Source organism: Microplitis demolitor, chromosome 7 (assembly GCF_026212275.2).
Source record: "Microplitis demolitor isolate Queensland-Clemson2020A chromosome 7, iyMicDemo2.1a, whole genome shotgun sequence".
NCBI lineage: Eukaryota > Metazoa > Arthropoda > Insecta > Hymenoptera > Braconidae > Microplitis > Microplitis demolitor.
Window position 1 is genome coordinate 6,796,099 of NC_068551.1, and position 21,822 is coordinate 6,817,920.

General features: G+C 27.1%; 1 protein-coding gene across 1 annotated transcript; it reads left to right on the plus strand.

Moving 5' to 3' along the window:
• The first annotated feature begins 8,952 nt into the window (after positions 1-8,952).
• LOC103571447 (uncharacterized) lies at positions 8,953-12,055 on the plus strand. Its single transcript, XM_008549615.3, has 3 exons — positions 8,953-9,158; positions 9,927-10,112; positions 11,296-12,055. The coding sequence occupies exons 1-3, from the start codon at positions 9,098-9,100 to the stop codon at positions 11,508-11,510; spliced, it is 462 nt and encodes a 153-aa protein (XP_008547837.1). The 5' UTR covers positions 8,953-9,097; the 3' UTR covers positions 11,511-12,055.
• Positions 12,056-21,822: the final 9,767 nt, after the last annotated feature.

Sequence of the window (21,822 nt, forward strand, 5' to 3'; positions counted from 1 at the left end):
AATATTGTAAAAAATATGAAATAATAATCGTATCTCTTATAGAGTCAATAATTGGTGCCTTTACCCTAACTAAAATATGAAAGACCCTATAAAAAATAAAGAAAGACCACCGGCGAAACGTAATTGTGATGATGTTTATTTATTGAACAGAAAACTAATTTTTTGACTAAAAATGGCCGAAAAAGCATTACGAAATTTTTGGTTTCTGATTTTGAATTTTTTTTCAGAAAGAGCTTTAAAAATTGAACAAATTGAGCCCCCATGACGTGAGTTTATACTTATGGTCAAAGTTATATCCTTTTTAAGCAAAAATAATAACCCTGGAAGGGATGGAGGTGAAAAGCTGAAAATTTAGCTCAAGACTTCTTTCTGCATGTATGAAACATATGGAAAAATCACATAAATCGGAAAGGGTCACCGTCATAATGTCGTTGAATTGAGATAGCGTGATACATATATAGACTTTGAAAGTATAAAATAGCCGTGAAATTTACAGGTTATGTTGTTCACAATAAAATACAACTGACGTCATTGAATTATAATTGGAAATGCATAAGTTATGTGGGATGAAAACAATAATTTCAACGTTTTTCGATTCCGTTAAAATTTTCAAGGCTATCAAATTGTTGGAAGAAATATTCAAAACATGACGTTTAAGGTCATAAGTTATAGCTTATCAGACAAACTTTTAGATACTTTTAACGGAAATTTTCTATGAGTATTAGTTTTAAAGTTGTATAAACTTTAACAGTGATTAAAAACGGATTTTCACGAAAAATCGTGACAATTTCAAACAGCTATAGTTTCAAAACTATTCGACCGATTCAGCCTATCTTCGAACATGATCAAGAGCATCACCTATAGAATAAATGTAGAAAATTTCATTAACATCCGATAAGAACTGTGGGTGCTATCGTAATGACAAGACCAGTAATAATCATAAGGCATGGAGGGATATTTGAAACACCATAAGCAATGAAGGAAATAATTTTAAAATATAAGATAGCTATGGAATTTACAGCTTATTTTGTTCACAATGAAATTCAACTGACGAAGTTGGATTATAATGAAAAATAAATAAGTTATGAGGAATGAAAACCAGATTTTCAAAATTTTTTGATTCCATTAAAACTTTCAAGGCCAACATATTATTGGAAGAAATGGCGAAAACATAAAATTTAAGACGATAAATTATAGCTTATCAGACAAGCTTTCGGATACTTTTTACGAAAATTGTCTACGAGTATTAGTTTTAAGATTATATGAACCTGAATTTGGATAAAAACTGATTTTTTCGAAAAATCATGGAAATTTCAAACAGCTATAACTTCTAAACTAATCAACTGATTTAGCCCATCTTCGAACAAAAACGTGATAATTACACATAGAATAAGTGTAGGAAATTTCATTAGAATCTGATAAGAATTGTAGGCGCAACGATTTCCAAACCACGAGTCGATGTCGAATTTTTCATCACGTTTCAATATATATACATACATGTATAAATTTTTTTACGTATGGTATTTTTGAACTCTACTCAATCAATTATAATAGGTTATGACAAAAATCCTTGAAAAATCGACCATGAGGACAAATACAATACCTAGATTTTGAAAAAAATTTACCTAAAAAATAAACCGCAAATGAAAAATGCCAAATTCATAAAATCTGAAAACTTACTTAAAATAACATGAAGAATCATGCGTTATTATAGAACAGCCATTAATCACAAAAAACCCACTATTTGAATAACAAACATCATTTAACGCCTTCGACGCCGATATCATGAAACCAAAAATTCAATGCCAAATATAAGAACTGCTAAAAGTTGAATAAATGCAAAAAATATATAGAAATATTCAAGATCAATCACGTCTACTTCATCATACTTTAAAATTTTTTTTATTCGATCAACTTTTTTCTCTTTTTCCAGTGGATTCTTAACTAAACTTCTAAAACTTTTTTGCCGGAAACCAGATTCGATCGCGTTCAATAAATTTTTATGAAATCGATCTTTTAGGGGCCAATCTTTACGACTCAAATAGACAAAATTTGTTTTAAACAATAAACTTTTTGATATGTACAAATTCGTTCTACGCAATGCAGATTCAATTATCAAATGTTTAAGATAAACACACGCAACTGTGTAAATAATGTTTATAAATAATAATAATCCAAGTAAAATTTTTTAAATAAATATTCGCTAGTCGTATTATAAATTCAATTATTAACAATACACTATATCGCTGTATTGTATAACTTGCAATGAAAATTAGTTTCATAATGAGAATTTGAATTTGATTTAGAAGCATTAGTACATTATTAAAATTAATATTGATTATATTAACCAACAGACTGAAAAAAATGTCGCTTGTTGTAAATATAAAAATAAACTATTTTCTTCGACTCAATGCAAAATAGTACCGATAGATTTAATCACAAACTTGTTCCATATACTACTTTGTTGTATATACATTTCTCAAGTTAATGTAACTTTTACAGAATAATTATCAAAAAGTACTATGATAATATATCGATTTACTAATGAACATATCGTGCAGGTTACATATATTCCCAACTGGTGAAAATAAATATTATTCTCATCGAAGTTATAAAAAAAAAAAAAAAAAAAAAAAAAAGATTGCAATAGGATGTCTAATCTGTTTGCATAAAAATTGTACACCCGAGACAAAATTCTACACTGAAAATGGCCTGGTAAAATTTTATAAAATCTAAAAATTAATTAAAAAGTTAGTAAATATAATAAAAGAACAAACTCGGTAATAACTTCAAAATAGAATTTGCTTTGAATTTTTGGTAAGGATAAGAACTAGGCAAGTCTCAACTAAACGGTTTGCGTTCTTGGTGGTAACTGTCTTATAATTTTTGTCTTGGGAGACCTTTAAACCTCAGGACTCTTGAACTGTATGTAAAAATCTTACTATTTAGAAAAGGTGGAAAAAGTGACATTGTGATTGGTAATCTAATCAGCAATTGTAGGAGTGACAACCCTTAAAGTAGGAGGAGACATTGCGAGAAAGGATAGACAAGAGGAAAGAGTGAGACATTAGAAAGGCTAGAAATTATTTAGAAAAAACTGGAAACATCATATGATATCGACATAGGATTAGGACGGAAGGCATCTAAAGGAAAACGGCAATAAAGTAATTCAGTACAACTGGACGATATCGTCTGGAGAAATAAGTTTAAATTTTACTTTAAGGAATAATTTTTTAGAGGATTTTAGGATTAAGTTGTAAATTATCTTAACTAAAATTTGAAGGAAACTCACATTTCGAAGCTTTACAACATATAAAAAAGAAACTCTTAAACCATAAAACTAAAATATTGCATGTGTTAATTTGAATTTCGGATGGTGATCAATGTGGACCGACTTTACTATGACACTATAGCATTTCAAACAATTTTATTATCTTTGCAAGAAAAATTACTATTTGAACTTTAAAAATCATTACTAATACATGAAAAATTGACGACACGTATTATAAATTTATTATGTGGAATGTTAAAATTCCCCTGAATTCTGAAAGTTTTTTTTTTTTTCGTGTATAATGGTATTAAATGACACATCTAATAAACGTATACTGGAAAGGGTTTCCATAATTTTTTCTTTGTGTAATATCTCTGTTTTTTCTAATCTCATTTCATTATTCATATTAATATAAGATAATAAAATTCCGTAAGAATACATAAATTTTAAATGGATTAAAATTTTACGATCAATTCAATAAAATAAAATTGTAAATTGATAGTTAGCTTTGGTGGTGATCGTTATTTGATACCGATATATTCGGAAAGTGCTTCAATACGAATAAAGAGTCTATTGGCCTATTGGCACGAGTGGAAGCTTGAGCGCGAAACTAACTAGCGTAACAAGCGATAAAAACGGATTTTCTCTTATTAAACCCTTTCAACTCTTATTTGCACCCACTCGAGAATACCTCGATCCACTCGCTTGGGCAATCGTTATTTAGTTCATTTTATCTCAGATAAAACTACTACAAGCATAAAGTTTTTTAGTATTACGACAGTCGATATTATGAATTAAATCATATTTTATCTTCGTCAAAAAAATTTTTTTCGATTTAACAATACAATGATATTTTATTGGACAGTGAAAAAATTCTAACTAAAAAAATAAAAAACAAAACAAAAAAAGGTTCAAATGTTCATGCGTGACCGATTTTTTTTCTTGTATGTTATAACTCTTGACGCCGATTGCTTTATTGGAATACGCGATGCGAATCGGATGCATGAGGCAACTACTCGATTACGTCTGGGATATTGTCAAGGGAAAATGTGCGCATAAAAGTATTACAGGTATATTTTTATTTATTTAAATTTTTTTTCTTGCAAATGTCATTTCTCTTATTTCCTCTTCATACAAACGTCGAATACAAGTATTGGAATAAATTTTTCTAAAATTCATAACACAACGTCGAAAATTGAATTTGTGTATATCGATAATAACAATTCTTGACATCTCTATACTGTACAAATTACTACTATTTCCACCTATCGGAAAAAAATTTAAGTAATATCTAATGACAAGGATTTTTCAGTTGTATTAATCATTACGATATTATAAGTAATTTTGATGATGAAAAATTAATACAATCAATTAATGAATGAATAATGCAATATTTCATCAAAAATGATGATAGTTATAATTTTTTCGAAAATGAAAAAATTATTGTTAACAACACAAAGAGAATTTTAGGGCAAAAATCGTCGAGTTATAATACAATTTTTGAACTGAATTTTATATTAGAAAATATCATTTAAATTATTAAATAAATAATCTGAATGGTAGTATTTACCATCTATATAGTAAAATTTACAATTATTTATGATAATCAAAAATTGTAACTTTTATTATCTTAAATAATTGCTACTATTATCAACATCGTAATTCTTAATAATCTGATGGTAATAGTTACTATCAGCCCAAATAATGATTACCATCTTAGCTAATAAAAAATTTAAATATCAACGTTACAGTCTGAAGCTTGTCTACATGCGACATATGCACACACGCGCGCACACACACACACATGCATACATATACCCACGCATACATGCACGCATATGCATATTATGAATATATATAAAGGATTTAAATTTATATCGATTTATCCTTCCTTGTTTAAGAATTTTTACAACTTGGAATGGTAACAGTTACCATCTTCGGTTGTAACAAATATAATCTTTAATAGTTAGAATTAGCATCTTTGATCGTAATCGTCACCACCATCATTTATTACTGTTATCATTTTCAATGGTTAATCTAATTATTATAACACTGAAAAATTCTATTACTATTTTAGATAGTTAAAATTAAAAATTTTGTATCGTGGATAATACAATTAACTTCTCTCTGTGAAAACTAATTTAAATGTTTAAAAAAAAATCCCAACGAAAAATTACATAATTAATTGTGCATTTTATTATTAGAAAAAATAAGCTATGATATAATCTACACAAATTTTTGTTCAACATGAAAGTTTCTTATCTAAATATAAAAAAATAAACGTTTATTACAATTATTTAATTCATAATATTTTAATATTTACATAACTACTCTGTATAAATACATTTATACAAGTAATCATCGATAAAATAGTCAAATAAAAATATGAGATAAAAACTATTCGACTGATATATAGTAGAAGAAATGTCACCTTTGGGTTTAACAATAGCATAGAAGAGGTTAATGTTAAGATTTTTACACGCTATACTTTCTTGTTATCATTTTATACATTCGTTTTGTAAATCTTCTGGATCATAAGTAGAAAAGCTACCCGTGGGAACAATTGCACTTTTATCTAAACGACAAAACTTACATAGACTAGTGGAGTTCCAAAAGTAGATATTTTATTTATTGTATCAATAAATTTAAACTATTATTATAGTTGGTACAACGTTAATAAAATATACAGAACCATATCAATAAAGAAAAAATCTGGGCATCGGTTGACCCTGCAAACCAGACCCAAGACTTGTCGCTGTTTTCGAGCTCTTCGAGCTCGATTTCCGTTAGAAATCAATGTAAGTAATCAAAATAAATATTAAAATGAGTTTTGACTCAAATCAAAGCTTTCATATTTAAAATATCCGAAAAAATACTTAAAAACGCCCGGGTCGAAAATAAAACTTGATTCAGGTTCGCTTCACTGTATTTTCTTTTGAAGTTATCGATTTACCAACGATTTTTCGATAAGATCTCGACTTCTTCGACTTAAATTAAATTTTTTTTAACTTTTTGAACTTTGTCATTTTAGTTTGAACTTATTTGTCTTCACTTCGAGCACGACAGTCATTCATCTTACTTTCGACTTGATTTAGACTTTTTCGTCTTGAATTGTGACTAAGTAAGCTAGTTAAGTCTAAACCAAGACGAAAACTCAATTTATTTTATATCTCCGTAAAAACAGTGTATTACACACCTAGGGAAGTAAAGTAAGAAATGTCTCAGATCACATGTAATTGATGGCTGAGGCGAAGCCGAGGCTTTCGTATTTACTTCCCGAGGAGTGTATACTATTTTTCTCGTCGACGGGGGTGGAAAGCGGCAACTTCGTTTTGCACAGCGGGACGAAAGTTGATGCTTTCCGCCCGGAGGCGAGAAAAAGTCAGATTTGTCTTGTGAAAAACGGCTCCGAATTTCGACAGTAAACCAAGCCTAAATGAAGTATTTATTTTTGACCCGGGCGGTGTTTATTGGGACAATTAAATTATATCGATTATACTTTACAAATAATCCTTAGATACTCACAGTTTTTAGTGAAAAATTAAATAATTGTAATATTGGTAAATCCATAGAATTCGAGCTCAGCACCCTACGCACGAGAGTCAGACGTTTTACCACTACACTACACTGTGAAAAATTCCCATTAAATTTTACTATGGGTGCATTGTAACCCCGGACCATAAGAAAACTGATACAAAATTTACAAGTGTCCCATAGTAAACGTATGCGCATAGGTCCCAATTGTATCGTCTGCGCATACTGTTTACTATGGGATACTTGTAAATTTTGTACCAGTTTTCTTATGGTCCAGTGTAACAATACGCCCATAGTAAAATTTGTTGGAAATTTTTCACAGCGTACGCATCTAGTAGGGAAGTCTAAGTTTAATTGTGCTTGTAGTACACTGAAAGAACAATTTATTTGAGCCAACTAAATAGATTTATTTGACTGAACAAAATCATTTATTTCATTCAAATATATATTTGGTTATAGTTAACAAATCTTGGTTAAAAAAAATTCCACTGCGGCTGGTGGCGCTATCAAATACAAATTTGTTAACTATAAAAAAATTATTATTTCATTCAAATGAACCATATTTTTGTCTCAAATCAACAATAATTGGGTCCATTCAAATATGGGATATATTTGCCTCAAACAAATCTCATTTAGCTCAAATAAATTGTTCTCTCAGTGTACTTTGTTTTCATATTGAATGGATATACACCATCAATTCCTTATACTTTTTATTTATAAATTTTTCTATTGAATCGATAATATAAAGACTTATTCAAATATACTTCGATATTTTATAACGAACACATTTAAATTCTTGTCGAATATTTTTCGGTTTCAATGTGAGTGCGTGAAATTATTCCTACAACTTCATTGGATTCTTTCCCCAAGAAACTCGTCGGTTGACACGACACGTTCGGTATTGTAGGAAACTACTTTTGTTTCATTGAAACATGTGAAGTTGTCAAGTCAAACGTTTCAAAAGTTTCGCTTAAATCTGATGTCTCCTTTGGACAAAACTTTTAGAACTTGTAATACGTATTTGTTTATGCTGTCCCCACCAACTTTTAATTTTATCTATACATAGTAGAATTTACTATACAAATAGTAAAAAAATATAATCGTGTTAGCAAAAAATACATTGCGTATAGTAATTTTTAATATTTTGTATAGTAACAAATCCTATATTGTATTAGAAAGTTAACTTTCTTAAATTTGTATTTATTAATAGTACTTATAGTAAAATTTACTATACGAATAGTAAAAAATATAATCGTCTTAGCAAAAAATACATTACGCATAGTAATTTTTAATATCTTATTATGTAATTATTACTAACTAGTAAATTTTACTAAACGTTTAGTAATAAATACAATACAGAATGTATTTTTTCATATCTATTAGTGAATTTTACTACAGTATTGTATGTTTTACTATACTTTTTTCTCCGTGTAGAGATTTTAATTCAATAAAAATAATTTTCTTGAGATAAACTAGTTTTCGTTGGTTCAAACGAATTAGATTTCACTGAAGAGAAAATTTGTCAAACTTTGAGGAAGTTTGATGTCAGTATCTTATTTTTTACAGTGTATTAAAATTTTTCCACGTGATAAGCGGTGTTACCAAAAAGTGGCTGATTATTGACGTATCAGAAATCGAATAGTATCTAAAATACAAAAAAATATTTTTTATCATTTCAAAAATTAATGATATGACAGATTTAACAAATTATGGAGAATTCTAAAGTACATTTACCCATAGTGACATGTTATAAAATTTATTGTTTGGAATGTTAAAATTCAGTAATATTGACACCTAGGTGCCGGATTATAATTTCAAACCCTAATTTTTAAAGTTCATTTTTTTTCCATGTGTTATTATAAGAATTATAAAAACTATTAAAAATTTAAAAAAATTAAGCTTTAAATTTAAACTACTAAGTATAAAAATCATATATTGTGTTCAAAATATAAATAATATTAAAATAATTTATTTATGTTATTTTAGTAACATTCTATTGAATTTTTGAGTATATCATGTAATTTGTGAAAAAACTTTATATTATTAAATACAACCAAGCAATTTATATTCAAATAGTTTAAATATCAAATATATATCTACAGTATAGTCATGACGGGACTATTACAAAAGCATGAACGGCCTGACATCGCAGTCGAGGGAGTCATAAAGACGACGCCCAGTAATGACGTCAGGTGTTTATACAGTTAGTAAAGGCACAAGGCACAACAAGTGTTGGAAGTCTGTTGCCTGATCTGTCTTTAAAATAAAAAAAAACATAAATTTCATATCAACATGGTGCACTCTCCAAAATTTATATTTTTCATTTCCGTGCTAACAGCATATTTTTTTTTTGGTAAGATATTATTTTTATTTTTAATACAAAAATAATTAAGCATATATGATTACATTCATTGCTCACCATCTTTATTTCTAAAACCATCACAAAGGTGTGTTTATTTTTTTATTTTTATTTTTATTAACGCAACTTATAAACAAACTTTCTTATAAATTTTGAATCGATTATAACAAAATTAAATTTTAATATAAATATTGTGGGCATGTAATCTATTAATATTTTAATTAAAAAATTTTGAATTTAAAAGTAAACATTTAAAAAAAAAATAATAATTCTTTTTAATTGAAATTTATAAAGTTAATAAATTTAAATAATTATTTTAGTATTTTTAAATATATTCAATAAAAATAATCTGAAGTAATTAAATTTATATAATTTATAGATGAGTACAGTAATAAAGCCGTGAGCTACAATTATAATTGTATTACATCTATCTCTATGAATTTGTTAAATTCTCAGTTTTTATATAATTTAGTTTTATCAGTTAAAAAAACCAATGAAATAAAATTTATTCAGCACGGACTGTCTACCTCGTTAAGAGCCTAAATATTTGTTTTTTAATAATCTAATTATCAATTTTGTGTGTAATGTTTATTAAATGATTAATTATGTATTTACTCTATACTTGCAGTACTAATTATTTATACAACTAATTACTTGTTTGATGTCTTTGTTATAATATAAATTTTAATTTTTTTTTACATATAATTATTGTACATTTGAAGTGAAATTTTTTTTAGTTACATATATTGAATAATTTTATAGAAACGGAAGCTGTTCGTTGTTACCAATGCAGTAGCGATACAGATCCTAAAAGAGAAGATTTGTGCGGTGCCTATGAACACTTTGATAGAAACAAGCATATTCCAATCGATTGCAACGATGAGGAATCCAAAATGCCTGGGTCTTTTTGCGTTAAAGAAGTACGACAAGGTCCTAAGGGATTTATTTGTAAGTCAATTTTTCTATCCACTACCGCCAATAGTTACAAAAACAATTTTTTTTTGTTTCAAAAATTTTAGAAAAATAACTCATATCAAATTATGATATTCTAGTAAAAGACCTAATTGACACTAACTTATTTAATTATTTACTTTTCTGACAAAATTCTTTAAATTTATAAATATTTTTTATATAATCTTTGAAATATTAAAACCTTTAAAAAACTGAACGTCTACTTAGTTTATAATACATAAGACTAAAAATAAAAAATTTAATTTAGTGACTTTTCGAAAACTACGAACTCCATAGAAATTATATATAACATGTCAAAAGTTGACATCATTGAGTATTGTACACTGTAAAAAATCGGGAGTGAATACGGATTTTATTTTAATCTGAATTCACTCCATAGCTCGGAATCCCAGAGCTCTAACAAAAAATCACTTGTCATACGAAGTGAATAGACAATTTTTTTTTAGTGGAGTAATTTCGGAGGAACGAGGATTTTCCTTCAGTTCAAATCAACTCCGAACCGGGATTTTAATGTTGAAATGAACTTGAGGGAATCAAATAAATTTCACTCTAAGAAGATTTACTTCGAATTTAATCCGCGCTCACTCCGAAAATTTTTAGCATACACTGATAGAAGTATTTATTTGATAGTAGTAAATGTATTTATTTGAAACAGTTTTTCAGAATTATTTGGCTGGAATAAGTATTTGTTTGGCTCAAATATAGATTTATTAATAGCTAGTAAATCTCATATTTGAATGAATTTCACTGCAATATTTGACTACCGTGACACTTTATGTTTATAACCTCAAATAGAATAAGTGTGATCGTTAACAAAGATTTATTATAATATTTCATTTTTTTTTCTATATTTTGCATAGTAATTTTTATTGTCAATTAAAATTAATTGTGTGTATCATTTTCTTTAAAAAAATGAAATCAAACAGTTCTATGAATTATTTGTCATAACCCAACTTAATTAACTTCATGTGCCATTTTTTTCTATTCAAATAAGCCATTTATTAACTATTAATAAATTTTATTTGGCTTAAATAAATACTTCTATCAGTGTATATGTAAATTGTGCGATATTTGGTGAAAATATTTATTTATTACAATACAGTACATTAAATTATTTTGTTATTGTTAAAACTATTAAGTTATTAAAAAATTATTCCAGGGGATGGAAGATTCAGACAAGTAGTCCGACGATGTGCATCAGTTGCAGAAACCGGAGTTACAGGTGTTTGTAATTGGGGTGTCGACGAAAACGGAGTTTATTGGCAGCGATGTTATTGTTCAGATGATTCGTGTAATGGTGCAACAACTCTATCGTCATCTTTAACAATAGCCATTGTAATATCAACTTTTATTACAATTTACTTTATAAGATAAGTTAATAACTTAAATTCAAGTAGACATATATTTCTATAGAAATATATTAACAAAAAAAAAGTAGGATACTCGTAACGATCAATAAAAGTGTTCATAGTATCTTATTATTATATCGTCTATTCTTAAAGGACAATATAAGATTTTAAATATATGAATAAAAAGATGGAAAGACGATTATTAAACTCGCCAAGTATTTCAAAATAATAAAAACTGAAATTGAAAGAGGATATTCCGTCTGTATGAAAAAGTTCAGCGACATGCTTGAATTACTCTTACACGACTGCTTTCAAGCTGACAATAAATCTCTAAGCCATTGAACATTTTAATAATTTATACAATCACTTTTTTTTATTATTATTTTAATCTATTTTACTTTACGTTGCTATAATCGTCTTTCTGTCATTAATGAATCTTAAATTTTTAAAATCTTAATATTAAATGTAAATACTAGATTTAATCACTCCGTCCATTACTTAGTCGTATTTTATACAATATATTTAAATTGAGATTTACAAATATTAAATCCGTCCGTTTTTTTTTCTTTATTGAAATTATAATGATAATTATATTTTTTTGATCAATTTATTATAAAAAAAATTTTTATATTTTAGTTTTATTTATATTCTGTATAAATAAATTTTTTTATTGTATTTGTATTTTATTTATAATAAAAAAAATTTTAATTACTTGATTTTTTATTTATTTCATCCAGCTGTCAAAACTATACTGTTTTTGGTCAAAGATTTTTACTCGCGATAATGTTATTGAAAAAAAATTATATTAAGAAGAATAAAAAATTTTCGGCCGATTGGCCTATATAATAAAATTAAGAAATTTTCGGCGTGTTTTCGGTCTCTTTCAATAAAATTTCCAGTTTTAACGTGATTTTGGTCAAATTAAGCTGTTTCGGCCTTTTATCGGCCAAATATTTTCACCTAGTAACTGTGTCCCTATACCAGTGTCATATGCCTCTTTAACTTATCTCTTATTTAAATTTATTAATAATAGATAAATATAAATTATAACTGCCCGCGGATTAAGAATCTCGGATTGAAAAACTGACCTCCAAAAATTGGCTTCAACCTTAGTAAAAATGAACAAGGGCCGCCTTAGTTTTAAACTAAACGTGTTAAAAAGTTAAGAAAGTGCTGAAAATTTTCGAAAAATCTACCTTCCATTCTGGCTGCCAAATGGTATTTTTATTTAATTCTATAATTTATAACTGGATAATGAAAATAACTTATACTGTTTCTGTTGTATATAAGATTTTATAAAATCAAGTATTAATAATAAAAATAATTTTAATTATTTTTCTTAATTAATAATATACAATATCTATATAACTATCAACGTATTACTTCTGGTCTTTTATCATACCAAAACAAACTAAATCTTGTGTGATCTCCCCATCGCCATGACGTAGATCATGTTAATGCCGGAAATTCAGCGGTCGCGAGTTAATTACGTCACGTGAGACTATTAATGTTAGGGTAGAGAGAAGCAACACTAGTATACATGAACAATACCAGGACCATTTAGGCTTCTCCTCATCTATTATATCTTCTCCCCAAGCCACCAATGCATGCTTGTACTGGGTCCTTTTAGTTAACTTGAGACGTTATTATTAAGCCCTTTTGGCTATTTTATATACATATACACAACCGACTATTCACAACTTTACCTTTGATTTAAATCACCTTAGACTCATTGTTGTTGCATACATATATGTATATATCATATGGTACAACATGATACTTATATTTCTAAGTAGTTGGATTAATTAGATGTTGCATTCTGTGTAAATTGAACCCTAGTTAAATGAACCCGGTTAATACTAAGGATCTTCCAGCTTTCTGTTAAAATACGACCGACCTAAATACAATCTTTCCCCTTACTTCTCCTTCATTCCATATCCTTATGTACACAATTTAAATTTCAAAATTAATTAACTGGAAATTAAGACTATTATTTTAAGTCACTTTTTTACATTTTTAGCCATAGTGTGAATTAAGATAAAATCTACTTTATTACAACAACATCATGTTGTATCTACAACTATGTAGAATCAAATAAAAAAATATTTAAAATCACACGATTTAATTTCTATTATTATTTCAATGCTTTTTATATTTATTAATCATAATTAAATATAAGTAGAAATATAAATTAAAAAAAAAAATATAACTGAATCAAAACATGGATCGACAACATTTTTTTTGACGGTTAATTAAAATGTCCAAAATGATTGAATGCCAAAATATAATGATATTTAATGTCGAAATAGATTTGAACGCGGTCAACGAATATATACCCAAGGGTCTTTGCTGGTTTACTCGACTATCAACACAGCGGCAGTAATAAAAGCGGAAACCGAAGAGCATTTTAAGGGATGAGTAAGATAGAAATAGGACGAGAAACCCTGAAGCTGTTCTAGCTGAAGATGAAGATGAGCTATCGCTGGTCTTGGCACGACCCGTTGCACTTAATTTTACGGATAAGAGTATATATTGCTCTATCTACGCTTGTTCTTGTTATTACTTTATAACCCGATTAATTAGTTCGTTGCGGTTCCTACAGAAGGGTTAACTTATATACACATATATACTGTAGATATATATATAATTTTAGGTGCTTAGTTAATACTTTGAAACATTACAAAATTGGTTCATCCTTAACACATTAAACTTTTGATTATTTTATCGCACAATGCAATTTTAATATAATTCATTTGGCAACTTTTTGTTCAAGTAACTCGAGTAACGCTAGAAGTAAACGCGATGAAAACCTAATTTCAAAAGTACTCTGTAGTATCATTAATATTCAAATACTCACGAGAATTTAAAAAATAAAAAAACATTTTTTAAAGTAATAAAGTGAGGAAAAGCCTTTGGTGCTTGCAAGTGAATTAAAATAGCTATTTTCCTGTAAGCTCTAGAGAAAAAAATTTTTTAATATTAATTTTTTTTTTTTTTTAGTAATAATGATTATTAGGCATTAACGTTTTTTTTTTTTATGAATATATATTCAAATTATAATATAATAAAAAGAAATAAAAATATTTTAGCGAAATGTAAAGAGAAGTGAATAAGGAATAAATAATGCCAAATCTGTCGAGAGTGCTGCAACTAAAAGCTTGCAACAAAACGGACTTATTTTTATGAATGGCACGCTGAATAATACGACGCGACGGTGCAAATTTGTACAACTAACTATCTCTAACTTTATATATTTAAAAAAAGAGAAAACGAAAAAATGCTAATAAATAATTTTCTAATTAAAATTAACCTCAGATAAATATTTATAACAAAAAAAAAAAATATTTGAGTAAATAAAAATAAATTTAAAAATTAATAGAGTTTGAATATATAAATTAATAAATTATTAAGGTGATAAAAAATTGTAAAAAATTAAATATGAATTTATTTAATTCATTCATTGAATTATGAAATTATGAAAAATGTAGCTCACCAACAAAGTTAAGAAAAGATTATTACAAGGAATAATCTAAGACATTAATTTTTATTTTTATTACTCAATACACACAATAACGATAAAAACAAAAAGATAATGTTAAGCTATAATATTTATTAGGGTGCTTCAAAAAAAAGACTTTAACTTTTTTTCGCTCTTACCCCCTAAAACGTTAGTGGTTGCCGAGAAAAAAATCTTTCCAGAAGATGGACTAGCTTACTCTAAGATCGCTATTTTAATTTTAATTTCCTATCTGATTAACATGTATAATTTTATTTTCTCATTCAAAATTACTCGTAAGCTGCTCAATATTTTGCCAATTTATATATACAGTATATATATATATATAGATCTTTAAAGCTGATTTCTCAAGCTTTCCTAAACCCTATGACAAGTCATAATTATCATAATTAGGACGCTAACTGAAGCTATCTGAAAAGTATCGATTTTGTTTTTCAAAATGAAATTGTTAATTTTCATTTTTTTTTTTTCGCTAGCTTCAATTGGCGATAATTTTGACTTGTCATAGGGTTTTAGAAAGCTTGGGGAATCAACTTTGAAGATATATGTATAAATTTAGAGAATATTAAGCAGGTTACGAGTAATTACACTTTTAATGAAAAAATAAATTTTTACATGTTAATCAGATGGGAAATTAAAATTTAAATAGCGACCTCTTAGAGTTTAGCTAGAGAGCCCTTTTTTTGGGGGGATTTTTTTCTCGGTAACCACTAACGTTTCAGAGGATAAAGCGCGAAAAAAAAAATTAAAGTTTTTTTTTTTTTTTTTTTTTTGGAGCACCCATATATATATATATATATATATATATATATATATATATATATATATATATATATATATATATATATTTAGGCAAATCTGTTGAAGCAGCACAAGAAAAAATATTTAATAATGAAAATATATATATCAGAGCACCTGGTTAAGAGCATAAACGTGGAATATATATTACACGAGGGAAGTAAAATGTTAGTTTTTAGAATGCAAGCTACATTAAAAGATAGGCGGTAAATTTATAGGACTAAAAAAGGTCTATACTTTAGGGTGAAAGGAGAAGTATAAGAGAAATTATTACTGATTTCCAATCAGTAATCTCTACTGATTTTAATCAGTAACCGTTATCGAAAAATCGGTAACCGTTACCAAAAAATTGGTAATCTCTACTAATATTAAATTTACCGAAAAAACAGTTTTTGGGGCCTACAACTAAAGTATAAGTGACATGTCAACAAGTTTTAATTTCATTCAAAGGTAATTAAAATTTTTATTATAATCAAAAGAATATTAAACTGAGTGCCGAATGGCTACAAAATATAAATTAGTTTTTTTGACTAACGTACAAGGTACCAAATTAGACATGGAACTTGTATTCTTAACTAAATCCATTTTATCATTGACGGTAACACGAAATGCGTGATAATGATCATCGAAATACATTGTTTTCAGTGAATACATGAGAAAAAGTATTTGATCATTAACACTGACCATGTCCACAATTTTACCAAAAAATGGATCATTATTATCATCAATTTTAGTAATGACAACCATACTTTGTGAATATTTCTGGCTATGAAAAGTGATATGACTTTTTACTTTAATAAATAAGAATGACTTCTTTTAAGCCAAACAACTAACAATTACTAATTTAAATTTGTAACTGTTCATTTTTTTTTGTTTTCCCAAAAATATAATCAGCTGCCTCAACCGACAAAAACAATGTTTACAAAAATATACGGGGCAACGTAAGTTATGTATAATTAGCTCCAAGTATTTGATATAACAGAGTTTTTTTTCTTTATTCTGTAGAGATTACCGATTTTTCGTTAACGGTTACCGATTAAAATGAGTAAAGATTACTGATTGGAAATCGGTAACCTCTACCGAAGAAAAATCGGTAACCTCTATCGATTTTAATTAGTAACCGTTAACGATTATTTTTTTCAGTGTAAGGTTATTAGTGTTAAATTTAACCCCGAACATGATGTTAAGATGTCAAGCAATGTTAAAAGAAAGTGGATTTATTGTTGAAATATCGGAAGGCAAAAATTAATGATTCGAAAAATTTACCAATTTATAGATAAATCCAAAGAATATTCATTCACAACAATATATATTAATATCATTGTATAAAATATGGAAAACTGATTTTTATGATTCAAGTCTCATTGCAAACTAAATCAGCAAAAAATGAAATTATCAATGATTAATTCATCACCTTCAAATCAATTATTACCGTGTGAAAAACATAAGAAATATAATAAAAATAATTACTCCTTTCTGTTAAATACATCGAATTTACTTTCAAAAAATAATTATTACATTGTTTCTAAATTTAGTCAATTTCAGAAGTGATCGAAAAATTATGCAATTTATTCAGTTTAATAAAAGAGACATAACTTATATAATAGGTAATAAAATTGTTTCTATCCCGATTAATAACAATTGCGTAATTTTAATAAAATGTTATTATTATTATTTTTCTGTTTTGTAAATCTTAAAACACTTATACGTACACTCTTATACTCCATTCCAAGTTAATTTACTCTGCAGGTATACCGGTTGGATATCACTGCTAAGTAGCATCTATACACCGGTGTGAGTTCATTGCAATATGTACCGCTTTTTTTACTGTATACTGATTTTACATTAGACTCTAATCTGGATTCAATATATTTTAAATCCATCGCAATTATTTGATAGTGACTTTTTTCAGTCAAATAACTAATTATCCATGTAATATAAAATATGAATAGTACATATAATAAAAATAGTTGATAAATGGAAATATTATTTTTATGTCCTCATAAAATAAAACAAAGTGTTTTTCAGAACAATAAAAAAATTCTTATAGTAATTTTTTAAATATTTTTCATGTTTATAATTCTGTTCACTTCATTTATAATCAAAGCATTAGAAGTATTATTAATTCATTAAAACAAGAATAATTAAATTAAACTTGATTGTTTTTTTATCATTGCACATCTCAAGCACAAAAAAACTTGGAGTGTGCTTTACAGACGGTTCAGAGCTCTCGACTATTTTACTGAGTTTAAATCCTTCCCTCACTTTTTATCTTACACTAAAGTAGTTTAAATGTATGGCATTTTAAAGGAAATTTTTAAAAAAACGTTTTCAACTTAATATTTAATCCATTTATTATTACATTGATTTTTAGATTAGAGCCACACGGAGAAAAATAGGCTTAAGAAATTCACACGAAGAGAATTTAATGATACTATCTACAATACTAAATTTTTAATTTTAACTATCTAAAATAGTACTAAAATTTTTTTTTTGTCTCAAAGTCACCTGTTTTGGTATATTTATACCTTTAAGACATATATACTTATTTAAGACATGCAGATGTTGATTCTAGGAGCCAGAAAATTTATGTTGTGTTTTCTGTCTTAAAAAGGACGTCAATTAAAAAATCGTTTAGATGATGACTTATTTGACAATTATTTGTTATTTACTTTTTGTCGTCACTTGTAACAAGTCTTTTAAGCAGATATTTTTTCGGTGACATAAATTTCTGATCGTTTTGTCAACATGTTGGTGCCTTATCGATATGTCATAAAACAGCCTAAAAACAGACATCTTATAGATGTCACAAAAACAAGTGTGCTACTTTAGTTCAAAGTAAAAGAAAAAAGTTGTTTCAATGCCAAAGAAGATATGTTTAAAAAAAGCAATTATATATTGCTGAAAGTACTAGATTAAGAAAAAATTGAAAGATAATTAAATATCAAAATTTTTTAAACTTTAAATATTTTCACTTGATGATTAAAATCCATCTGAAAGAATTTGACACTGCGAGTTCTTTTATTGTAAATTGGTAAGAAAAAAAATCAAATTCATTTCGTACTATTTTTTTACAAAAACAAAATTTTTCGATAATAGTAAACAATAATTCAAAATCATGCTCAATTATTTTACAATAGTGATTTTGAAATGTTAAAAAAACTAACGTTTTTTTATAAAATTCGGGAGTACTCCCCGTCCCCCCTACCTCGTTTTGTCCCTCCCTCCCCTATATGTCTAAAAATTTCTGAAAAGTTGATACAATTAATCAGTATTATTTAGATAAAAATGATTAAATAAAGCACGGTGAAATATTGTATAAAATAATATATAATAATAACAAGAATAATATTAACAAAGATTGATTTATTTATTTTCAACAGATTGAACCGAGCATAGCTTTACGACAATAAATTATAGTGGAAACTTTATTTGTTATCAATGTCATGAATAATGAATAGTTTCCAATAACGAACTGAAAAAGTCTGATCTGAATATCATCACAAGATTTCAATATGAAAAAAAAATGGGAAGTAAAAATAATAATAATAATAATAATAATAATAATAATAATAATAATAATAATAATAATAATAATAATAATAATTTAAAAAAAAATAGAATATTATAATAAAAAAAGAAGTAATGATTTTTATTCACACTGGGTATTTATTTCTGAGCTTACGATACGAAGAAAAATACTTGAGCGAAATAGTAAAAGCAGTACACTTTCTTTTCTTTTCAACAGGGTTTCGCTTTAAACCTACCCTTTTCAATCCTTACGACAGTAATTTATGTGATTGAGGAATACTACTAGTACTAGGATTTTCACACAAGATCTCCTGAGATCTCTTCTCTCTTTGCCATCAGTAACAATGAAATCTCCAATAGCGTTTTCCACTACTGAAAATAATTTAACTTCTATCCTTTTCCACTTATCGACTAAAATAAAACTGTCATTCTTCCTTATACTTATTTACTTTCAAAAACAAAACGTTTATTAGATGTAATAAACAGTGAACATTAGGGTGCTTCGTTGTGGACGAACATAAGAAGCATGTAAGTCTGATTTTTTTTTGTCTTTGCTTTTTTTCAATCATCTGATGCTCAACTGTAATGTATGATATCGTCTCATAATGATAAGTGATTTCTCGGGAATTAATTGTTCTTCGAGAGTTTCCATGATAATCGAAATATAATTCGTTTTATACTAACCGTTTTTACATGCTTTTCAACTATAGTCTTTTAAGAAAATTCCAAAACTGTTTAGAATTAGAATTAAAAGAATTTTTCTCTGATACACATACTGACCCTGATTAAACAATTGAATTCGATCGAATTAAACAGAATTAAATTTTTAATTCTATTTAATTCAGATAAATTCTGTTAATTCGGTACCTAACTTAAAAATGAATTCTGTCTAATTCGACAGGAAAACCAGAATTTGTCCAAATTAAAACGAATTTAAATAATTCAATTCGGTTTAATTCTGATTAATTCGAAAATAATTCTTCAATTTCTGATTCTGAATCCGAATTAAACTGAATTTGAAATTTTTAAATCGGTTTTATTCTGTTTGATTCAAATTCAAATTTTGAATTCAGTTGAACTCTGTTTTGTAGAATTCGACAGAATATAACAGAATTAAAATTTTGAATTCGGTTGAATTCCGTTGTTTAATCAGGGAATATTATAAAGCTGAAGCTATAGCGGACGTATTGAGGGTGCACTCAAGAAATCAAGAAAGTAATTGTATTACAAATAAAAAACCAAAGTTTACTCAGAATAAAAGTTTAGTCGGAAAACAAACTATCTGTTAGTGGTTCATTTCCATTATGATTATATTTAAATAAAATGAGAAAATACAACAAATGGTTATTTAAAATTGATGCGAAATTTTTATAATTGGAAGTCTATATAAATTGATGAGTTAATATTTAATCATATTCTTCAACAAATTATTTATTAATAAATTTTTATTTATTAATTTATTTATTCATTATTTATTAATTTTTTATTTATAAATAAATTTTTTTAGCACGCACAGTTGAAATAAAGGCAATTTGAAATAGTAAGATTATTCAATATTTACCTTTTTTAGAAATCCTTCATGATTCAATAAATAAACATCAACACAATTACGTTTCGCCGGTGGTCTTTTTTTATTTTTTATAAGAGGCAATTATTATTTCATTTTTTTTACCACATTAACGATAAATATTATTGAATTTTGATTTTAACAGTGTCTTAATTAATCATCTAACTAATCAAATTCATGCTTTTTGATAATAATAAATTAGATTTACTAATTAACTTCAAGTGATCAAATAAATAATCAGGATACACCAATTTTTGACAGGTTAAAACTAATAAATGACTAATAAATCTAAATTTACTGCCCGAATTAGGATGCAAATTCACATCAAAAGTTGACTACAAAAAGGTGTAGTTAATTTTCAGGCAAATTTTATGCCAATTTGTTGTTAAGTATTCCCTGATAGCCAGAGTTTCTGATCAGGAAGTTGGTGTACATGAGCTGCGACTAACTTGACGACAAGTTGTCGGTAACTTTCAGGTTGTGTAACAGTGGACTACAAGTTGGCCACAAGTTGCTCAGAAACTTGCGACAATCTACTGTCGTAACCAGCCACCAAGTTTCTGAGCAACTTGTAGTCAACTTGTTAGCAACAGTTACCCGAGTTGGAAGTTGTCTACAAATTCTCAGAAAATTGCCGTCAACTTATGTAAATGCCAACTTCTGAGGCCAACTTTGCGACAGGTTGTCGACAAATTGCGGCCAACTTGGCTATCAGGGTTTTTTTTACCGTGAAATTCTAGACAATTTTACATATAAATTTGCTTACCTTCTGAAATGGTAAGAATGAACATTACCGACTTTTTTTTTCGTAAAAAATTACCTTTAAATTGAAGAAAAATTAACCGCAAATTTTAAGTTTCAATTTTTGCTATCAAATTGACAGCAAATTTCAGGTAATTTCAATATCAAATTACCGTCAATATC

Coding starts and splice junctions, on each gene's coding strand:
- LOC103571447 (XM_008549615.3), top strand. CDS start 9,098: ATGGTGCACTCTCCAAAATTTATATTTTTCATTTCCGTGCTAACAGCA. Junction 9,159..9,926: donor AACAGCATATTTTTTTTTTG/GTAAGATATTAT, acceptor ATAATTTTATAG/AAACGGAAGCTGTTCGTTGT. Junction 10,113..11,295: donor AGGTCCTAAGGGATTTATTT/GTAAGTCAATTT, acceptor AAATTATTCCAG/GGGATGGAAGATTCAGACAA.